At 39.8% G+C, this 19106-nt stretch overlaps 1 protein-coding gene across 5 annotated transcripts in view; it reads right to left on the bottom strand.

Annotated features, from left to right (window-relative positions):
* Nucleotides 1-19106, bottom strand: part of LOC143025466 (uncharacterized) — a 350861-nt gene that overhangs the window by 52879 nt on the left and 278876 nt on the right. For 4 of the 5 annotated variants that reach the window (XR_012966392.1, XM_076185162.1, XM_076185163.1 and 1 more), the window contains exon 10: nucleotides 4493-4668. Coding sequence is in view for 4 of the 5 variants with exons in the window: in XM_076185162.1 (XP_076041277.1) it covers nucleotides 4493-4668 (176 nt within the window). In the remaining variant the exon portion in view is untranslated. The remainder of the gene's footprint in view (nucleotides 1-4492; nucleotides 4669-19106) is intronic. The other variant, XM_076185165.1, reaches the window with a different exon arrangement.

The following is a 19106-nucleotide window of genomic DNA, read 5'->3' as shown; positions in this document are numbered from 1 at the left end:
TGTTTTAATACAAGAGCTGACCATTTGGAGGTTGTGGATTCTATGTCCACTGCTGAGTTTATTTTGGCTTTCGTTAGATTTACTACCGTATTTTCCGGCTTAAAATGCGCATCGGGTTATAATGCGCACCCATGCACTTCGTTATCTCAGTACACAGATAGCGCGCACCGACGTATAACGCGCATGTCAGGAAAAGTCACTGGTGGCTAAAGCTCGTGAACTGCATGTATGCGACTCCTGCTTGCGTTGGTCCATTGTTTTGTGGGAAATTTGAGCCATGAAAAGTTTATTGAATACAAAATGTACATGAAAAATTTCGGATTTTTACAGAAAAATTGTAATTTACTATCCTGAGGGAATAATTCATCTTACAAGTTTTTATCACCGTGTTCAAGTTTTTATCACCGTGTACAAGTTTTTATCGCCATGCAGCAACTATGTTTCGGTTCATAAGTGTCTTTACTGAAGTGACGTTTAGTTTAACAAACTTTCGCAAGAGGGTGTTTAGTGTAGGCTACAATGGCAATAGAACTGTCAATCTCGGCCCTGATCTCGCATATTCCGGGTGAGCTAAAACGGCCAACGTTCATGATGTTGGTACCAGTGCTGTTTTACGGATCCCAAAATTTTGCAGACTACGATAATTAATATTAGTAAAAATAAATCAATGAAATAACGGCGATTAATTACTTAGTATCATGTGAACGAGGATACATGGAGAAGTATTTTTCATTGGCTAGAGCCACCGCTGGGAAATCTGTTGATTTGTCACTAAATTAAGTGTCAGTTTAGGCATCAATCAGCACACAACTAAGAAAAAGTCGGAACTACATGTACCGGTATATGACTCATGTTGTGCGTTGGTCCCTTATTACTTTGTAGCTTAAATAGTTTGTAGGAAATATGATCTAAAAAAAGTTTATTGGAAGTAAAATATACAGAAAAATTTCGTGATTTTTACAGAATTTTTTCATGTTATATCTTGAGGAAATAATTCATCTTTACCATTTTCTATTCAATACTGAAACAAACTACAGACTGTTTCGTTTTAGCTTTGAACCTACAATGACATTGGTGAAATAGGACAGTCTCTCATCGAGGTGACATTTAGTTAATATAACTCCCGAAAGAGGGTGTTGTAGTCAGGTGTTTGACACGAGTTTATGAACGGCCGCAACGGAATTTGTACCGTACCTAAAGTGAAGCAACAAAGCCAACATAAAAATTCAAACTAGGATGCTGTGAACATGGGCAAATATCATGAATATTGATCATGTTTCATGGTGTTTAGGCCTATTTAACCATGAAAAATAAGATTCGATAGATACCTACCTATACCAAATATTTATATAGCCCATGCTGGCGTATTCTTTCATGTCACCATGGCTGTTCTTCTTGTTCTCATGGAACGTCACGGAGAAGTGTGCCGTCCCGACTTTGTGACAGCCAACATTGTCACGTTGTTGTGAAAAAAATTACACACACAGCCGCAGAATTTTTATCGTAGGCCGTAGATAATGCGCACCACCGGATAACGCGCACCCCCCATTTTTAGGCCCTTCCAACGGAAAAAAGTCGCGCACTATACGCCGGAAAATACGGTAACAGAATTCCATCAGTAGTTTGTTCGGATAATGCCAGATCCTTTATTCAAGCGGGAAGTATTATTGGACAACTTCTATCATCTTCTGAATTTGAAGAAAAGTTTAAAACTTCCCCTGTTCAGCATAGAACCATCCCTGTTTATGCTGCCTGGTATGGTGCCACATGGGAAAGGTTGATTCAGTTATACAATGTCTCTATAAGGTTTTGGGTAGGTCTGTTCCGTTCCTGGCAGAAATTGCCACTCTTTTGTCTGATGTTCAAAAAATTTTGAACAATAGATCTCTTATTATCATTCCTGCAAAAATGAAGTAGATGTTATTACCCCTAATAATTTCCTTATAGGAAGGACCATTCCTTCCTTGATGTTTGGTGACTTGGAACAAGTCCCTGAATGGGAATTAAAAGACTATCCTTCTATTCTTAACATGGTCATGGATTCTAGGGATTTTTTTTATGAAGAGTTTAACCCATTCAACTCCGATGACAAGATGTCTTGTCATTTGGTCAAATAAAACAAAAAATCATAAAACACCAAAATGTTTGATCAAACACCAGAAAAATATGACGTCAATCCTCGCTTCGTAGGACTGACGTCATATTTTTCTGGTGTTTGATCAAACATTTTGGTGTTTTATGATTTTTTGTTTTATTTGACCAAATGACAAGACATCTTGTCATCGGAGTTGAATGGGTTAAGAAAAGATGGCTGACAGAGTACTTGATCAGCTTAAGGGAAAGGGATAGAGCTGCATACCACAGTTCTAGAAGCTGGGAAAAGGGTGACATTGCCTTCTTGAAACTGCCCTTTAAGACCAGACCCTTCTGGCCCTTGGTTCGTGTTGTTGACACTTATCCTGACCAAGATCAGTAATTCGTACTTTCTCTGTCATTAAGCCTGATGGAAACTCTGTTAACGTCAATGTTAGGCTTTTAATCCCACTAGAGCTCCATGTACATTCCTTTCATGAGGATGAATCCTCTGAGGATGCTACTTTGCAGGCTAGCAAGTTGGAGCCCTTTGAAGAGACCTCTTACTTGGAGGTTATTTCTTTGAAAGACAACTTTGTCAATTCGGAACCTACCTCTTTGAGACATTGTAAGACTGCGCTAGCCTCTAGAGACCAAGTAAGGTCTCTAGCTTCTAAGGGGTTGTTGTGAATTTCCTTTGAAATTGTTGTTTTCAGTAAACACTTTCTTTTTGTTGTCAGGGAGGTTGTGGTAATTGTTATTGGGAATATTAGTGCTTACCTTTGTTCGGAAAACTTTCCCTCAAAGTGTTATTTTCTTTAAACAAGATACGATTGAACTCCCCTCCTCTTTATTTGTTAAATCTATGCTATAATTTTGGTTTGATAAATCGGGAAACTTTGAGAAATTACTTAAAGTGAATGTTAACCCGTGGCTTTTTTTTTTTTTTTAGCTTTTTTCGAACTCGTAAGAGTCCCTCGCATTACGGTCCGCACTATCATTGGGTCAGACATCAGACAACCCAGAGCTCTGGTTCAAGATGGACCTCTTATTTAAAAACTTCTTGGCAAAGGACCTTACGTCTTCAGTTTCAGAAGGGCTTCAAGATCTACTTATTTCAAACTTACCCTCGTTTGAGAACCCAACCCAGCAGAATTTTGTGACCGGTAAGTTCTCAAACTTTTCCTGAATTGTTAAATCTCAATTTCCATACCTTTGGGACCCATAGTTATGCACAAAAATCAAAATAATAATACACAAAATGGGCACAAACAGCGATGTAAATGAGAAGGCAACACAAACTGAAGCATCGGGAATTGTTGGGAGCCTAGTGAACAGTCTGTGTTTCAAATTATCGCCATCACCACATCATATCTCAAGATTTTCATTGTATGATAGAGCGTAAATTTAACTTTTTTTTTACATTGTATCTCAAATTTTTCATATCTTAGGGTGATCATATCTCAATGTATCACTGTACAGAAAAAGACTGAATCATTACAGAGAGACCTGGACAAAGTCTGGGAATCGAGCCAAAAGTGGCATGTGAACTTCAACATCAAAGAAATGTAGTATAATGGAGTTTGGAAAAAGTAAAAAAAGAATATAAGGACAATATAAAATCAATACAAAGTAAAAAAAAAAAGTTAGCTCCGAAAAGAACCTAGGAGTAATTATTAATAAAGACATGCCACCAAACATGCATATAAACAAAATAGTCGGAGAAACCTACAATTTACTAAGATCAATAAAGGTGGCTTTTAATTACTTGAATGAAGTTATGGTAAAAAAAAAATATTAGTCACACTCATAAGACCAAGATTGGAGTATGGTGTGACACTATGGACACCCAGCACAAAAAAGAATATAAAGAAATTAGAAAGAATCCAAAGAGCAATGACAAAGATGGCACCAACACTTTCAAAATTGACACACCAAGATTGTCTAAACTAGAACTACCAACCCTGGAACAAAAAAGGGAAAGAGGAAGAGAAGACTTATTAAAGTGGGGAAAAAAAAAAAAAAAAAAAAAAAAAAGGCCATGAAAAGAAGCTCAAAAAGGATAGTTATAAAAGAGATCTGAAAAAAAAAAAAAAAAAAAAAAAAAATATATATATATATATATATATATATACATATATATATATAGTTTTCCACACAGAGTGATGCATGTCTGGAACAAATTGAACGAAACAATAGTGTGTGCAAAAACCATACAAGAATTTAAGAACAAACTAGATGCTGATAGATAGAAAGATGGGTCACTATGAGCATAGCTCCCCTTCGTGAATAATACAACTAGGTAAATAGGTAAATACATGCAGTCATCCAACTCACCCAATTTACCTGGACACACCCTTTTCAGTCACAGTAATCTACTTAAGCTGTTAAAGATAACACATCTAAAGTTTTGCATTACCTGAATTATATCCAAGTACTCATTTAAAAGACCAATCTTATCATGATTGGTGATAGTAAGCTTTTCTATAACAATAGGATTATGTTCATCCTGACCCCAAACAAATTCATCCCCTGGATCAATGACAAACTGGATTGGTAGGAGATCATGGCTACAGTCTGTCACAGGAATCACTGCTGAAAGAAAATTAATAATCTATTAGTATTCTACATCAGCAATGCATTAATATATATAATATGTAATATTGGCTACTCCCAATTTATTAACTTTTACTGTCATGTTTTCAAGTTACAAATACTTTACAAATGTTACAAATGAATCATAGTGGATAGTTAATGGTGGAGATGTGTCTACAAAGAGAGTTGATGATAGCAAATACAGTATTTAGGAAGAAAGTCAAGCATAAGTACACATGGGAGAGGGTGGTGGATGGAAGGGTGGTAGAATGTTAATGGACTATATAGTGGTAAATAGGAATATAGTAGGAAGAGTTAACCCCTTCCATACGGTGCCGCATACGTAGGCGTCATGAGGAGCAAGTGGATACCCGAGGCTGCCATATCGGCGTCTTGATTATATTTATTGTAGTTGCCCCTCCGTAATGACATTCTTTCTAAACTGTCTGTAATCACATTTTCTATGGATATCAAAATTCACTTGTGAAAGAGAGAACGATCAATATAAGCGGTGACTATATTTTATGATGCGAGTATTATTACGACACGTACGGCTGGCATTGGCTGCTGCCCGCGAGATTTAAGGCCTGTACTGAAGAGGTTAAGGATGTACATGTTTTAAAGGGAGAGAGTGGGGGGATATCAGATCATTTTCTGGTGGAAGGTAAGCTGAGAATGGCGGATAGATGGAGAAAGAGGAAAAGGACAAAAGGTAGGGAGGTGCTTAGAGTGAACTGCTTAAATGAGAAAGAAAAGAAGAAGGAGTACAAGAACCTGGGAGAGGAGTGGGAGGAAGTGAAGGATAGAGTAGAGCTAGGAGTGGTGGAGAAGAAATGGGGATGGTTCAAGGAGGGAGTCACAAGGTGAGCAGTGATGGTGTGTGGAACAATGAGGACAGGAGGAAATAGAAGGAAGGGTATTGAGTGGTGGGATGAGGAAGCAAAGAAGGTTGTAGAAGAGAAGCACACTTTCAGAGATTGATTACAAAATGGGACATGGGAGTCATATGAGGGATACAAAGAAAAGAGAAGAGAAGTAAAGCATAAGATAAAGGAGGCAAGGAGGAGAGCAGATTTGAAATGGGGTAAGAGTATGAAAGAAATTTTTTAAAGTAATAAAAAGATGTTTTGGAAAGAAATTAAGAGAGGAAGAGGAGGTGAATCAAGTAGAGAAGAAAAGGTAAAAGATGCAGATGGAGAGATGATAATGGAAGAGATGGCAGTGAGAGGAAGATGGGCAGAATATTTTAGGGAGTTGCTAAATGTGAAGGAGGATAGGGAGGGAAAGGTAGTTGCAGTGGGAAGCGCTAAGAAAATGACCATGATGAGTGAGGAAAATGGAGGAGAAATAAGGAAAGATGAGGTGAAGGCAGTTGTTAAGATGAGAGCAGGTAAGGCACCTGGGTTGGATGGATGCCATGCAGAATTTCTGAAAAAAGGAGGTACAGTGATGGTGGACTGGCTTGTGAGGCTATTTAATGTTTGTTTAAAATAGGGTAGAGTGCCGGGAAACTGGAGGAGTGCCTCTATAGTTCCATTTCATAAGGAGAAAGGGGACAAGTGTGAGTGTAGTAGTTTCAGAGGGATCAGCTTGTTAAGTGTAGTTGGGAAGGCTTATGGGAGGATCTTGATTGAGAGGATTAGGAGAGGAACAGAGGGAGTAATTGGTGAGGAACAGTGTGGGTTTAGGACTGATAGGGGTTGCGTAGATCAGGTTTTTATGGTAAGACAGATATGTGAGAAAGCTATAGGAAAAGGTAAGGATGTTTTTTGAGCTTTTATGGATTAGGAAAAGGCTTATGACAAGGTAGACAAGGCACTGTGGGAGGTATTGCAGATATATGGGATAGGAGGAAAGCTTTTAGGAGCTGTCAAGAGTTTTTACGAGAGTAGTAGAGCATGTGTTAGTATTAGAAATGGAGAGAGTAGTTTGAGGTACAGGTGGGACTTCCTCAGGGATGTGTTATGTCACCCTGGCTGTTAAATTTATATATGGATGGGGTGGTACGAGAGGTAAATACAAGGGTAATGGGCCAGGGATTGGAGATGGTTAAAGAAAATGGAGAAAAGTGGGAGATAAGCTAGCTGTTTTTTGTGGATGACAATGCGCTTGCAGCAATATCAGAAGAGGGATTGAGGAAGTTAGTGACAGAATTTGGGAAGGCGTGCAAAAGAAAGTAAGGTGATGAAATGTACAAGGAGAGAAAGTCTTAGCAGACTGGAAGTGAGTATTAAAGGAGAGAGACTGGAGGAAGTGGATAGTTTTAGGAACTTGGGTGCAAATGTGGCAGTAAAGGGAGGAGTAGAGGTGGAGGTAGAAAGTAGATTGTGAGAAACAAGTAAATGCCCTGGTGGATTAAAAAGTCTAATGAGAAATAGACATTTGGGAATGGATGCTAAAAGGAGATTGTATGAAGGAGTGATTGTGCCAACAGCACTGTATAGGGCAGAAACATGGAACATAAGAGAGGAGTTTGAATATGTTTGAGATGAGGTGTCTGAGAAGTATGATAGGGTTACTAGGCTGAATAGAGTGAGAAATGAGGAGGTGAGGAGGAGAACAGGGGTGGAAAGGGAATTGGGAGATAGGGTTGATGAAAGAGTATTGGGATGGTTTGGACACATGGAAAGAATGAGTGAAGAAAGACTAGTAAAAGAGATGTGGAAGGCAGAGGTGAAAGGAGTGAACATGATGGGTTGACCTAGGATAAGATGGATGGATGGGGTAAAAGGGGCTTTGGGAAAGAGGGGAACGTCTGTTAACCACTTCCATACGGTGACGCCTACGTAGGCGGCATGAGGAGCAAGTGGGTACTCGATGATGCCGACGTCGGCATCTTGATTATATTTATTGTAGTCGTACCTACGTAATCTCCATTCTCTCTAAACTGGCGTCATCAATTTTCTATGGTTATCAAAATACACGGGTGAAAGAGAACGAACGATTGAGCACTGACTTTATTTTTTATAATGCGATTATTATGACGCAACATCACACGTCGGGCAGCTAATGCTGCCAGACGTGCGATGTGCCCCAGAGTGAAGAGGTTAAGGAAGGACAGGAGAGGACAGAAGATAGGGGTGAATGGAGAATAGTTGTGTATGCATAATGCTGTGATGCATGAGGTGGAATGGGTGGGGGATGGGGGGTGAGGGGGTATGTGTGAGAAATAATTTGATGCAGCCCAAAGGGATTTCTTTCTGTCTTCTCCTTTTCTGCATGAGGGGACAGAGAGGAGGGGTTGCTGATTTAATGAAGCGGTCTTGCTGTGGATGTGGTGTGTCTTGTGACACTTCTGACCCAGGGCAGCGGGCAAAACACAGGGATGACCCGTCATCCAGGAGGTGCCAAGATAAGAGGGAGGGAAGAGGGTGGAGGGGAGTGGAGTATGATAGAGATGGAATAGGTGGAAGTGGTTTTTATGCCTTTGTTTTTTGGCTACCTCCCTTATAAGGGAAAAAAAAATTGGTATTTGTATGTACAAATGCTTACTTGTCCTGATTTATTAATGGAAAATTTATGCCTTTAAACATAATCTAGAAATTTGTTGATAAAAGAAATAATAAACTACATTACATTAGAATGAATAATGGCTGACACCACTGATCCTTTATTCTCCTTCATAACTTCATTCACTCTACTGGCTGTTGTCAGTTTACCAACAACTATTCTGTCACCAATATCTGAAGTTTTGTGCTGCAAATTATAGTATATTATGTATGCTTATACACAATTGCTGTATATGCAGTTTCACAATACAGTGAGAGAAAAGACAATTATGAATGCAGTAGTTTCTGAAGAATCATTTTGTTGAATGTGGCTGAGTGTAGGAGCTTGAATTAATTGAGGGGATCAGGGTGAGAAACTGAAGAAGTGGAGAGCTTAAGTATTTCAGATCATATATGGCAGTAAATTGAGTGGATGTTGAGGGTTTGGAGAGTAAAGAAATAAAGTAAATGTCTAGTTGGAATGAAAAATATGAAAATCAGATATTTGGGGATGAATATAATGAGAAGGTTGTATGAAGGAATAATGGTATCCATGGACAAGTGTGAATGTAGTAGTTTCAGAGGGATTAGCTTGTTAGGTGTAGTTGGGAAGGCTTATGGGAGGATCTTGATTGAGAGGATTAGGAGAGGAACAGAGGGAGTAATTGGTGAGGAACAGTGTGGATTTAGGACGGGTAGAGGTTGTGTAGATCAGATCTTTATGGTAAGACAGATATGTGAGAAAGCTATAGGAGAGGGGAAGGATGTTGTTTGGGCTTTTATGGATCTGGAAAAGGCTTACAATAGGGTAGACAGAAAGGCACTGTGGGAGGTTATGCAGATATATGGGATAGGAGGAAAGCTTCTAGGAGCTGTCAAGAGTTTTTATGAGAGTAGTAGAGCTTGTGTCAGGATTAGAAATGGAGAGAGTGAGTGGTTCGAGGTAAAGGTGAGACTTCGTCAAGGATGCGTTATGTCGCCCTGGCTGTTCAACTTATACATGGATGGGGTAGTGTGAGAGGTAAATGCAAGGGTAGTGGGTCAGGGATTGGAGATGGTTAAAGAAAATGGAGAAAAGTGGGAGGTGAGCCAGCTGTTGTTTGCTGACGACACGTGATGAGGTGGATGGATGGGGTGAAGGGGGCTATGGGGAAGAGGGGAATGTCTGTTGAGGAAGGACGGGAGAGGACAGAAGACGGGTGAATGGACAATGGTTGTATATGGATGATGATGTGATGCATGAGGTGGAATGGGTGGGGGGATGGGGGGTGAGGTAGTATGTGTGAGCAAAATTTGACACAGCCCGAAGGGATTTCTCCCCATCTTCTCTTTTATGCATGGGGGGACGGAGAGGAGGGGTCGCCGATTTAATGAAGCGGCCTTGCTGTGGATGTGCTGTGTCTTGCGACACTGCTTCTGACCCAGGGCAGTGGACAAGGTGCAGGGATGACCCGTCATCCAGGAGGTGCTAAGATAAGAGGGAGGGTGGAGGGGTGTGGAGTGTATTCAGGGATGGAATGGGTGGGAATGATTTTATGCCTTTTCCTTTTTGGCTACCTCCCTTGTAAGGGGGAAAAAGCCTTGGTATATGTATGGTACTGCATGTCAATCAATTCATTATGAAATTAATTGTTGTTTGAAACAGGGCAGTTGGCAGATGCAGGGATGACACATCATCCATGAGGAGCTGAGATGGGTGGGGTGGAGGGGGTGGTGGAAGGGAGTGAAGTAGGTGGGAATAGGTACATGCCTCTGACTTGGCCACCTCCCTTATAAGGGGGAAAAAGCTCTTGGTGTATAGATAGAGTTCTCACTTAGTGGAAAATCTGCAGGTTAACTGGCTGGCAACAGTCCTCAAGGTCCTCTCACAGATCTCTCTTGGAAGAAACTTTGGACTACTGTCTGTATTATATTCATGTAGGATTTGTTTATATGTCATTGGCGGACAGTGTTAGGGGGAGGGAACTTGCTGGTTGTATTTAATTAGTTGTATTATACGGGAAGGGGAGCTATGCTCGTAGTTACCCATCTTTGTATCCCTCAGCACCTAGTTTGTTCTTAAATTCTTGTATGGTGTTTGCACACACTATTGTTTCATTTAATCTGTTCCAGACATCCACCACTCTGTGTGGAAAACTATTTTTTTCAGATCTTTGTTCGTATGTCAATTTTGAAAGTGTTGGTGCCATCTTTGTTGTTACTCTTTGGATTCTTTCTAATTTTTTTTGTATTATTTTTTGAGCTGGGTGTCCATAGTGTCACTGCGTACAGGAGTCCCTCAAATAACGCGGGGGTTAGGTTCCTGAAATTACCGCGAATGACCAAATCCGCGTATGCTGACTTTCCATATTAAATACCGAGAACCGTATGTATGTGTACGTATGTGTGTGTGTGTATTTACCTAGTTGTATTTACCTAGTTGTATTTTGCGGGAAGGGGAGCTATGCTCGTGATGTCCCGCCTTTGTATCTCGCAGTGTCTAGTTTGTTTTTAAACTCATGAATGGTTTTTGCGCATACTATTTCATTGTCCAGTTTGTTCCAAGTGTCCAAAACTCTATGAGGAAAACTGTTTTTCTTCAGTTCTCTTCTGTAGCTATGTTTTTTTATTTTCTTTCCATGTCCTCTTGTGTTTCTTTTGTCCCAGTTAAGTAAGTTCTCTCTATCGAGTACCTCCGTGCCTCTCATGATTCTGTAGATGGTCAATAGGTCACCTCTCTCTCTTCTTTGCTCCAGTGTCGGTAACTCCAGTTTAGCCAATCTCTCCTCGTATGATAGGTTTGCAAGTGCAGGTGCCATTTTTGTAGCTGCTCTTTGGATTCTTTCTATTTTCTTTATATTCTTTTTGGTACTGGGGGACCACAATGTCGCCGCATACTCTAGTCTAGGCCTTATCAATGTAACCAATATTTTTTTCATCATGTCTTCGTCCAAGTATGTAAACGCCACTTTTATTGATCTTAGCAAGTTGTAAGTCTCCCCGACAATTTTGTTAATCTGTATATCATAGGACAAGTCGTTCGTGATAATTACTCCCAAATCTTTTTCGGATCCTACTTTCTTTACTTCTTTGGTTCCAATTGTATATTTTCCTGATATTCTGTTTTTGCTTTTTCCAAACTCCATTATGCTACACTTCTTAGTATTAAAGTCCACTTCCCATTTCTGACTCCAGTTCCATACCCTATTTAGGTCTTCTTGCAGTGCTTCACAGTCCTCATCAGTTTCTATTTTCCTTAACAGTTTGGCGTCATCGGCAAAGAAGCTCATGTAGCAGTTCACGTCCTCGTCCATGTCATTCATATAGATAGCAAACATTATTGGTGCCAGCACAGATCCTTGCGGTACTCCACTGATCACCTCTTTCCAATCTGAATATTTTTCTCTGAGCACTACTCTCATCTTTCTACCAGTCAGAAAGTCCTCTATCCATTTTAGTAGGTTTCCTTGTATTCCTCCTATGTGTTCCAGTTTTTTTAGTAGTTTTCTGTGTGGTACTTTGTCAAAGGCTTTTTGCAAGTCTAGGAATGCACAATCAGCCCATCCATTTCTTTCTTGCACTATGTCTATTAGTCTTGAGTAAAAGCATATTAAGTTTGTGGAGCATGATCTTCCTTGTCTGAATCCGAATTGTCTTGGGTTTAATATGTCATTGTCTTCCAGATGTTTTACCCATCTATTCTTGATTATTTTCTCACAAATTTTGGCTATGGTGCTTGTTAGTGATACTGGCCTATAGTTGGTGGGTTCTTCCTTGTTTCCTCCTTTGTATATTGGTACAATGTTAGCGTTTTTCCAGTCCTCGGGTATCTTTCCTTCTTTGAGTGAGCTGTTTATTAAGATGTGTATTTTGTCTGTTAGTTCTTCTTTGCACTCCTTTAGAATCCAATTTGCAATACCATCCGGGCCATGTGATTTTCTGACATCCAGCCTTGATAGATGTTCTGATATTTCCTTTAGTGATGCTGTAAACTCATTCATGAGGGGAGATTTCTTGTTTTTATCTATGTCACAATTTGGTATTTTCTCTCTGGTGAAAACAGATTTAAAGTGATTGTTCATGACTTCGGCCATCTCTAAATCTTCTGTGTATTCTATGTTTCCTTGGCATAGTTTCACCATTTCCTGTTTGTGTTTAAGTTTACCATTCACATACCGATAGAATAGTTTGGGTTGCTCTTTGCATTTGTCTATAATATCCTTCTCATGGTTCCTTTTTTCCTCTCTTCTCACATTAACATACTCATTTCTACAGTTAACATAAATTTGCCATTTGCTTTGTTTTTTGTCTTTTCTCCACTTTTTCCAAGCTTTGTCCCTTCTGTCTTTTGCCTCACTGCATCTTTTGTTGAAACAACATTTAATGTACTCTCTCTCTCGCTTTTGTCTTGGTACATGCCTGTTTACACCTTCATTGTAGTTTTCCATCAATATATTCCATTTCTCTTCCACTGTTGTCTCTTCCCTGTAAATTTTTTCCCAGTTTGCATTCCGGAAGAATGTCTTTAGTTTTGTAAAGTCTGTTTTGTTGTACATCAGTCTTCCTTTCCTATGCTTTTCGTTCCTCTCTATGTCTATTTCTTCCTTTAGTACAGTTTCGATGAGTACATGGTCACTCTTTCCAATTGGTGTCTCGTACTGGACTTTATGCACTATTTCAGGTTCTGTTGTAAATATTAGATCTAGTTTCGATGGCTCTTCATTATTTCTGTACCTTGTGTTTTCACGGACCCATTGGGTCATTGTGTACTCCATGGTCATATCTAGCAGTACATTGCCCCACGAGTCATCTCCTCCTTGCACTGTCATGCTGTCCCAACAAATTTCTTTGCAATTGAAGTCCCCCATAATTACCAGATTACCCTTACCCATTAGTATCTCATTTAGTGATTTTCTTGTATCATCTAGCATTTTTGTATGTTCGTTTTCTTTCCAAGCGCTAGTTTTTGGAGGCACATAAGTCACCACAAACTTTCTACTTTTCATATTCTTGCCTTCGACTTTTATCATGATCAATTCTACATTACCTTTGCCCTCTGCAATTTTTGTCACCTTTAGGTCTTTCTTGGCCAAGAACATGATTCCCCCTCTTCCTTAATGCTCACTTCCAGTCTACTGCCACTTTCACCCCTTGTACATCTCATCACCTTACATTTACCCACATTTATCTTTAGCTTTCTTCTATCACATACTCTCCCAAACTCTGCCACCAACTTCCTCAATACCTCCTCCGATCCTGCCACAAGCGCAGTGTCGTCAGCAAACAACAGCTGGCTCACCTCCCACTTTTCTCCAATTTCTTTAACCATCTCCAATCCCTTGCCCACTACCCTTGCATTTACCTCTCACACTACCCCATCCATGTATAAGTTGAACAGCCAGGGCGACATAACGCATCCTTGACGAAGTCCCACCTTTACCACCAATCACTCACTCTCTCCATTTCCAATCCTGACACAAGCTCTACTACTCTCATAAAAACTCTTGACAGCTCCTAGAAGCTTTCCTCCTATCCCGTATATCTGCATAACCTCCCACAGTGCCTTTTTGTCTACCCTATCATAAGCCTTTTCCAGATCCATAAAAGCCAAAAAAACATCCTTCCCCTTTCCTATAGCTTTCTCACATATCTGTCTTACCACAAAGATCTGATCTACACAACCTCTACCTGTCCTAAATCCACACTGTTCCTCACCAATTACTCCTTCTGTTCCTCTCCTAATCCTCTCAATCAAGATCCTCCCATAAGCCTTCCCAACTACACTTAACAAGCTAATCCCTCTGAAACTACTACATTCACACTTGTCCCCTTTTCCCTTGTAAAGAGGAACTATACAGGCACTCCTCCAGTCCTCCAGCACTCTACCCTCTCTCCAGCAAACATTAAATAACCTCACCAACCAATCCACCATCACTGTACCTCCCTTTTTCAGACATTCTGCATGGCATCCATCCACACCAGGTGCCTTACCTGCTTTCATCATCTTAACAACTGCCTTCACCTCATCCTTCCTTATTTCTCCTCCATTCTCCTCACTCATCACTCTCATTTTCTTCGCATTTCCCACTGCAGCTATCTTTCCTTCCCTATCCTCCTTCACATTTAGCAACTCCCTAAAATATTCTGCCCATCTTCCCCTTACTGCCTTCTCTTCCATTATCATCTCTCCATCTGCACCTTTTACCTTTTCTTCTCAACTTGATTCGCCTCCTCTTCCTCTCTTAATTTCTTTCCAAAACATCTTTTTATTACTTTCAAAATTTTCTGTCATACTCTTACCCCATTTCACATCTGCTCTCCTCTTTGCAACCTTTACCTTTTGCTTTACTTCTCTTTTCTTTTCTTTGTACCTCTCATATGACTCCCTCGTCCTATTTTGTAACCAATCTGTGAAAGCTCACTTCTTCTCTTCTACCTTCTTTGTTTCCTCATCCCACCATTCACTACCCTTTCTTCTATTTCCCCCTGTCCTTCTTGTTCCACACACCATCCTTGCACACTTTATGACTCCCTCCTTGAACCATCCCCATTCCTCCTCCACACCCAGCTCTACTCTATCCTTTACTCCCTCCCACTCCTCCTTCAGCTTCTTTCCGTACTCCTTCTCCTTTTCCTTTTCATTCAAAGAGTTCACTCTAAGAACCTCAATGTGGGTAGGAATGATAAACTTAGAGAAGGAAGATTAATGTACAACAAAACGGATTTTGAAAACTAAGAAAAAAATTCCAAAACACAAACTGGGATAAATTCTCTAAAGAGGAAACAAAGATGGAAGACAAATGGAACATATTCAAAGAAAAGTACAAGGAAGGAATTGATAAATTTGTACCAAAAAAGAAACAAAACGAGATTTATATAAAGTGTTGGTATAACAAAAGCAGTGAGGCTAAAGACAGAAGAGACAAAGCCTGGAAAAAATGGAAAAAATACAAAAAAAGATCCAAATGGCAAACATATAAAAAACTTAGGAACAAATATGTGAATATCCACAGGAAAGAAAAAAGAAATTATGAAAAATATGTTATAGACAAATGTAAGGATCTACCTCAACTCTTTTACAGATATATAAGTGAAAAACTAAAGAATAAACATGAAATAGTAAAATTGTGTGGAGATAAAGAATATATAGATGACACAGAAATGGCAGAAGTTATGATCAGACATTTCAGGTCTGTTTTTACAATTGAGAGCTCACAATTTTGGGAAGATGGACAACAAGAAAGATCACCCAAAATGAAGGAAATAAAGGTAACACAAAAAGAAATAAGAGACCAAATAAAAAGCCTAGATGTCAGAAAATCACACAAACCAGATGGAATTGCAAATTGGATACTGAAAGAGTGTATAGATGAACTGAAAGACAATTCATCCAAGATAATTGACTTCTCACTCAAAGAGGGAAAGGTACCGCAAGATTGTAAAGATACAAACATAGTACCAATATATAAAGGAGGAAACAAAGAAGATCCTACAACTTTCAGACCAGTATCTCTTACAAGCACAGTGGCAAAAATATGTGAAAAAGTCATCAGAAACAGATGAACCAAACACTTGGAAGAAAATAGAATAGTAAACCCTAAACAATTTGGCTTTAAAAGTGGAAGATCATGTACCACAAACTTAATATGCTTTTACTCCAGATTAATTGAGATAATAAAAGAAAGGGATGGCTGGGCAGATTGCACCTTCTTGGACTTGCAGAAGGTATTTGACAAAGTACCACATAAAAAATTAATAAGAAAAATTGAAATAATAGGAGGAATACAAGGTAAGCTACTGGAATGGATGAAGGATTTCTTAATTGGGAGAAAAATGAGAGTGGTACTTGGACACAAATATTTTAACTCGGAAGATGTGAAGAGTGGCGTCTCGTAAGGCTCTATATTGGCTCCTTTAATGTTTGCCATATATATAAATGATATGGATTAGGGAGTAAATTGTTACATGAACCTTTTTGCTGATGATGCCAAATTACTCAAGAGAGTAGGAACAGAAGATTGCAGATTGCTACAAGAAGACCTAGACAAAATATGGGAATGGAGTCAGAGATGTGAGATGAACTTCAATATTAAGAAATGTAGCATAATGGAATTTGGAAAAAGCAAAAATAGAATATCGGGACAATATAAAATTGGAAAAAAGGAAGTAAAAAATTTCAATTCAGAATGAGACCTGGGAGTGATCATCTGAAGTGACTTGACACCTGTCTTCTGTCCTCTTCCGTCCTTCCTCAACAGACATTCCCCTCTTCCCCAAAGCCCCCTTCACCCCATCCATCCATCCAATCTTAGGACGTCCCCTCATGTTCACTCCCTCCACATCTGCCTTCCATACATCTTTTACTAGTCTTTCTTCACTTATTCTTTCCATGTGTCCAAACGATCCTAATACTCTTTCATCAACCCTATCTCCCAACTCCCTTTCCATCCCTATTCTCCTCCTCATGAAGACCAAGTTCCATCAAACTGTGATGGTCTTTGAGTGATTCCAGCGAAGCCCATGTCATGCCACCCCACATCTTTGAAGAGGGACTCAGACTCACTTCAGATGGCTATACTGAGCTGCTGTCCCCTGTTTTTAAGTGCTGAGTGGACAGGGTGGCTGCGGGAAGATCATACATGTGGCAGCAGGACTCAGCTCTGTGTCACACCTATGGGAAAACCCTGAAGTGGCTGTCTGAGGACTTCTACAACTTCACCAGTCCCAACATCTGGTCCCCAACTTGCCTGATTGCAACCCCATGGACTATTATTTGTGGGGCACAGTTGAAAAAGACACCGATTGTACCACCTGCAACACCAAGGACAAGCTGATTGCCAGGATCAAACTGGTGTTCAGGTGTCTCTTGAAGGACACTGTGAAGGCTGTGTGCTGCAGGTTCAGGTCCTGCCTGGAGGCCATGGTGGAGGCTCAGGGCAGCTTCTTTGAGTGAGCTGTATTTGGCAAAAGATCCTCTAAGAGATGCACTTTGAATTTTGAGAATACATAAATTTTTGGCCAAGATATGACCTCCTTTCCTTTCCAAAAGAGTGTGAACTTTATCCCGAACACCCTGTATTTCCTCTCTTACTCAATGTTCCACACTTCATCTCTGCACACCTTGTGACTCCCTCCTTTAAACATACCCATTCTTCTCCACTCCTAGTTCTACTCTATCCTTCACTCCCACTCCTCTCTCAGCTTCTTCTTGTACTCCTTCTCCTTTTCTTTCTCATTGAAGCAGTTTACTCTAAGCATCTCCTTATGAGTAAAAGCAGCAAAGACTGCAACAGCACTTTAGGAGAAAGGCCAAACGCAGTGTATGGGATCCAATATATTTGACGTTTCGCCCAGCTGGGCAAAACGTCAAATATATTGGATCCCATACTCTGCGTTTGGCCTCTCTCCTACAGCATCTCCTTACTTTCTTTCCTTTTCCACTCCATCTATCCTCCACTCTCAATTTACATTCCACCAAAAAATTATCTGATATTCCCCCACTCTCTCCCCTTAACCACTTCCATACGATGGCGCCTACGTAGGCGTCATGAGGAGCAAGTGGGTACGCGATGATGCCGACATCGGCGTTTTGATTATATTTATTGTAGTTGTACCTATGTAACTTCCATTCTCTCTAAACTGGCTTCATCATATTTTCTATGGTTATCAAAATTCACGGGTGAAAGAGAATGAACGATTGAGCATTGACTTTATTTTTTATCATGCGATTATTATGACGCAACATCGCATGTCGGGCAGCTAATGCTGCCAGACGTGCGATGTGACCCGGAGTGAAGAGGTTAAAACATGTACATCCAAAACTCTTCCTACTCTTATCCTGGTTACCACTATATAGTCCATTAAAGCCCTATCTCCCACCTTTCCATCCACCACCCTCTCCCATGTGTACTTATGCTTAACTTTCTTCCTAAACACTGTATTTGCTGTCATCAACTCTTTAGACACACCTCCACCACCATCTCTCCACTACAATTTTTTCCTGGAATTCCACACTTCCCAATCACTCTGTCTATTCATTATCTCCTACCCTAGCATTAAGATCTCCCAATATCACTTCAATGAGATTTCTCCATAAACCCTCTATGCACTCATTTACATATATCCAAAAAGCCTCCCTTTCCTCTACACTCTTCTCACTACTTGGCCGATATGCACTTACAAAAACCCACATCTCCTTTCCCAGTTTCACCTTCATCAACATTAACCTTGAAGAAATCTCCTTCCACTCCACCACATGCTTACCTATCCCTTCACTTACTAGCATAGTTACACCTTCTCTCCCTTGTCCTCTCTTCACTCCTGACACCATCCCAACTACACTCCCAAACCCAAATTTGCCCCTCCCTTTCAACTTAGTTTCAATCAATGCCAACACTTCCATTATTCTTCTCACAAACATACTGCCTCTTCCTTTTTATTCTCATCTGTACTACATCCATGCACATTAAATATACATCTCCTATGCAGATGACCTGATGATAATAACCCAGCACAGTAATTACAAAACAAATGAACACCCAAACTTACACAAACTAGAACAGTGGTTTAGGAGAAGAGTAACTTTCTAAATCCGAAAATCCATGAATCACAGAATCATCCAAGAGTAAAGGAGAATGGTCAAATCCTTGCATTAAAAGGAATCCTAAAATCCTAGGTTTCATTTTGATGTATCCTTCAGCCCAAACATCAATATCTGAACAGTAAAAATCAACAAGGTAATAAACATACTAAGATCAGAAACAAACATGGGATCTGGTAAAAAGAAAAAAATAATAAATAAATAAATAAAAAATAGTTCTTGAGAACCACACTCAACTATGCCTTTATAGAATGGTTCCCAACAACTTAGGAAAACATGGACACCTTACAAATTTTGCAAAACAAAGCACTGAGAATAATAACAGGATGCACAAAAATCACTCCAATAGAACATCTGTAAGGAGAAACCAA

This window comes from Oratosquilla oratoria, chromosome 5, assembly GCF_046742065.1.
Source record: "Oratosquilla oratoria isolate Oo_2021 chromosome 5, ASM4674206v1, whole genome shotgun sequence".
Lineage (NCBI taxonomy): Eukaryota > Metazoa > Arthropoda > Malacostraca > Stomatopoda > Squillidae > Oratosquilla > Oratosquilla oratoria.
Note: the sequence above shows the minus strand (reverse complement) of the source record. Positions and strands in the feature narration are given on the sequence as shown.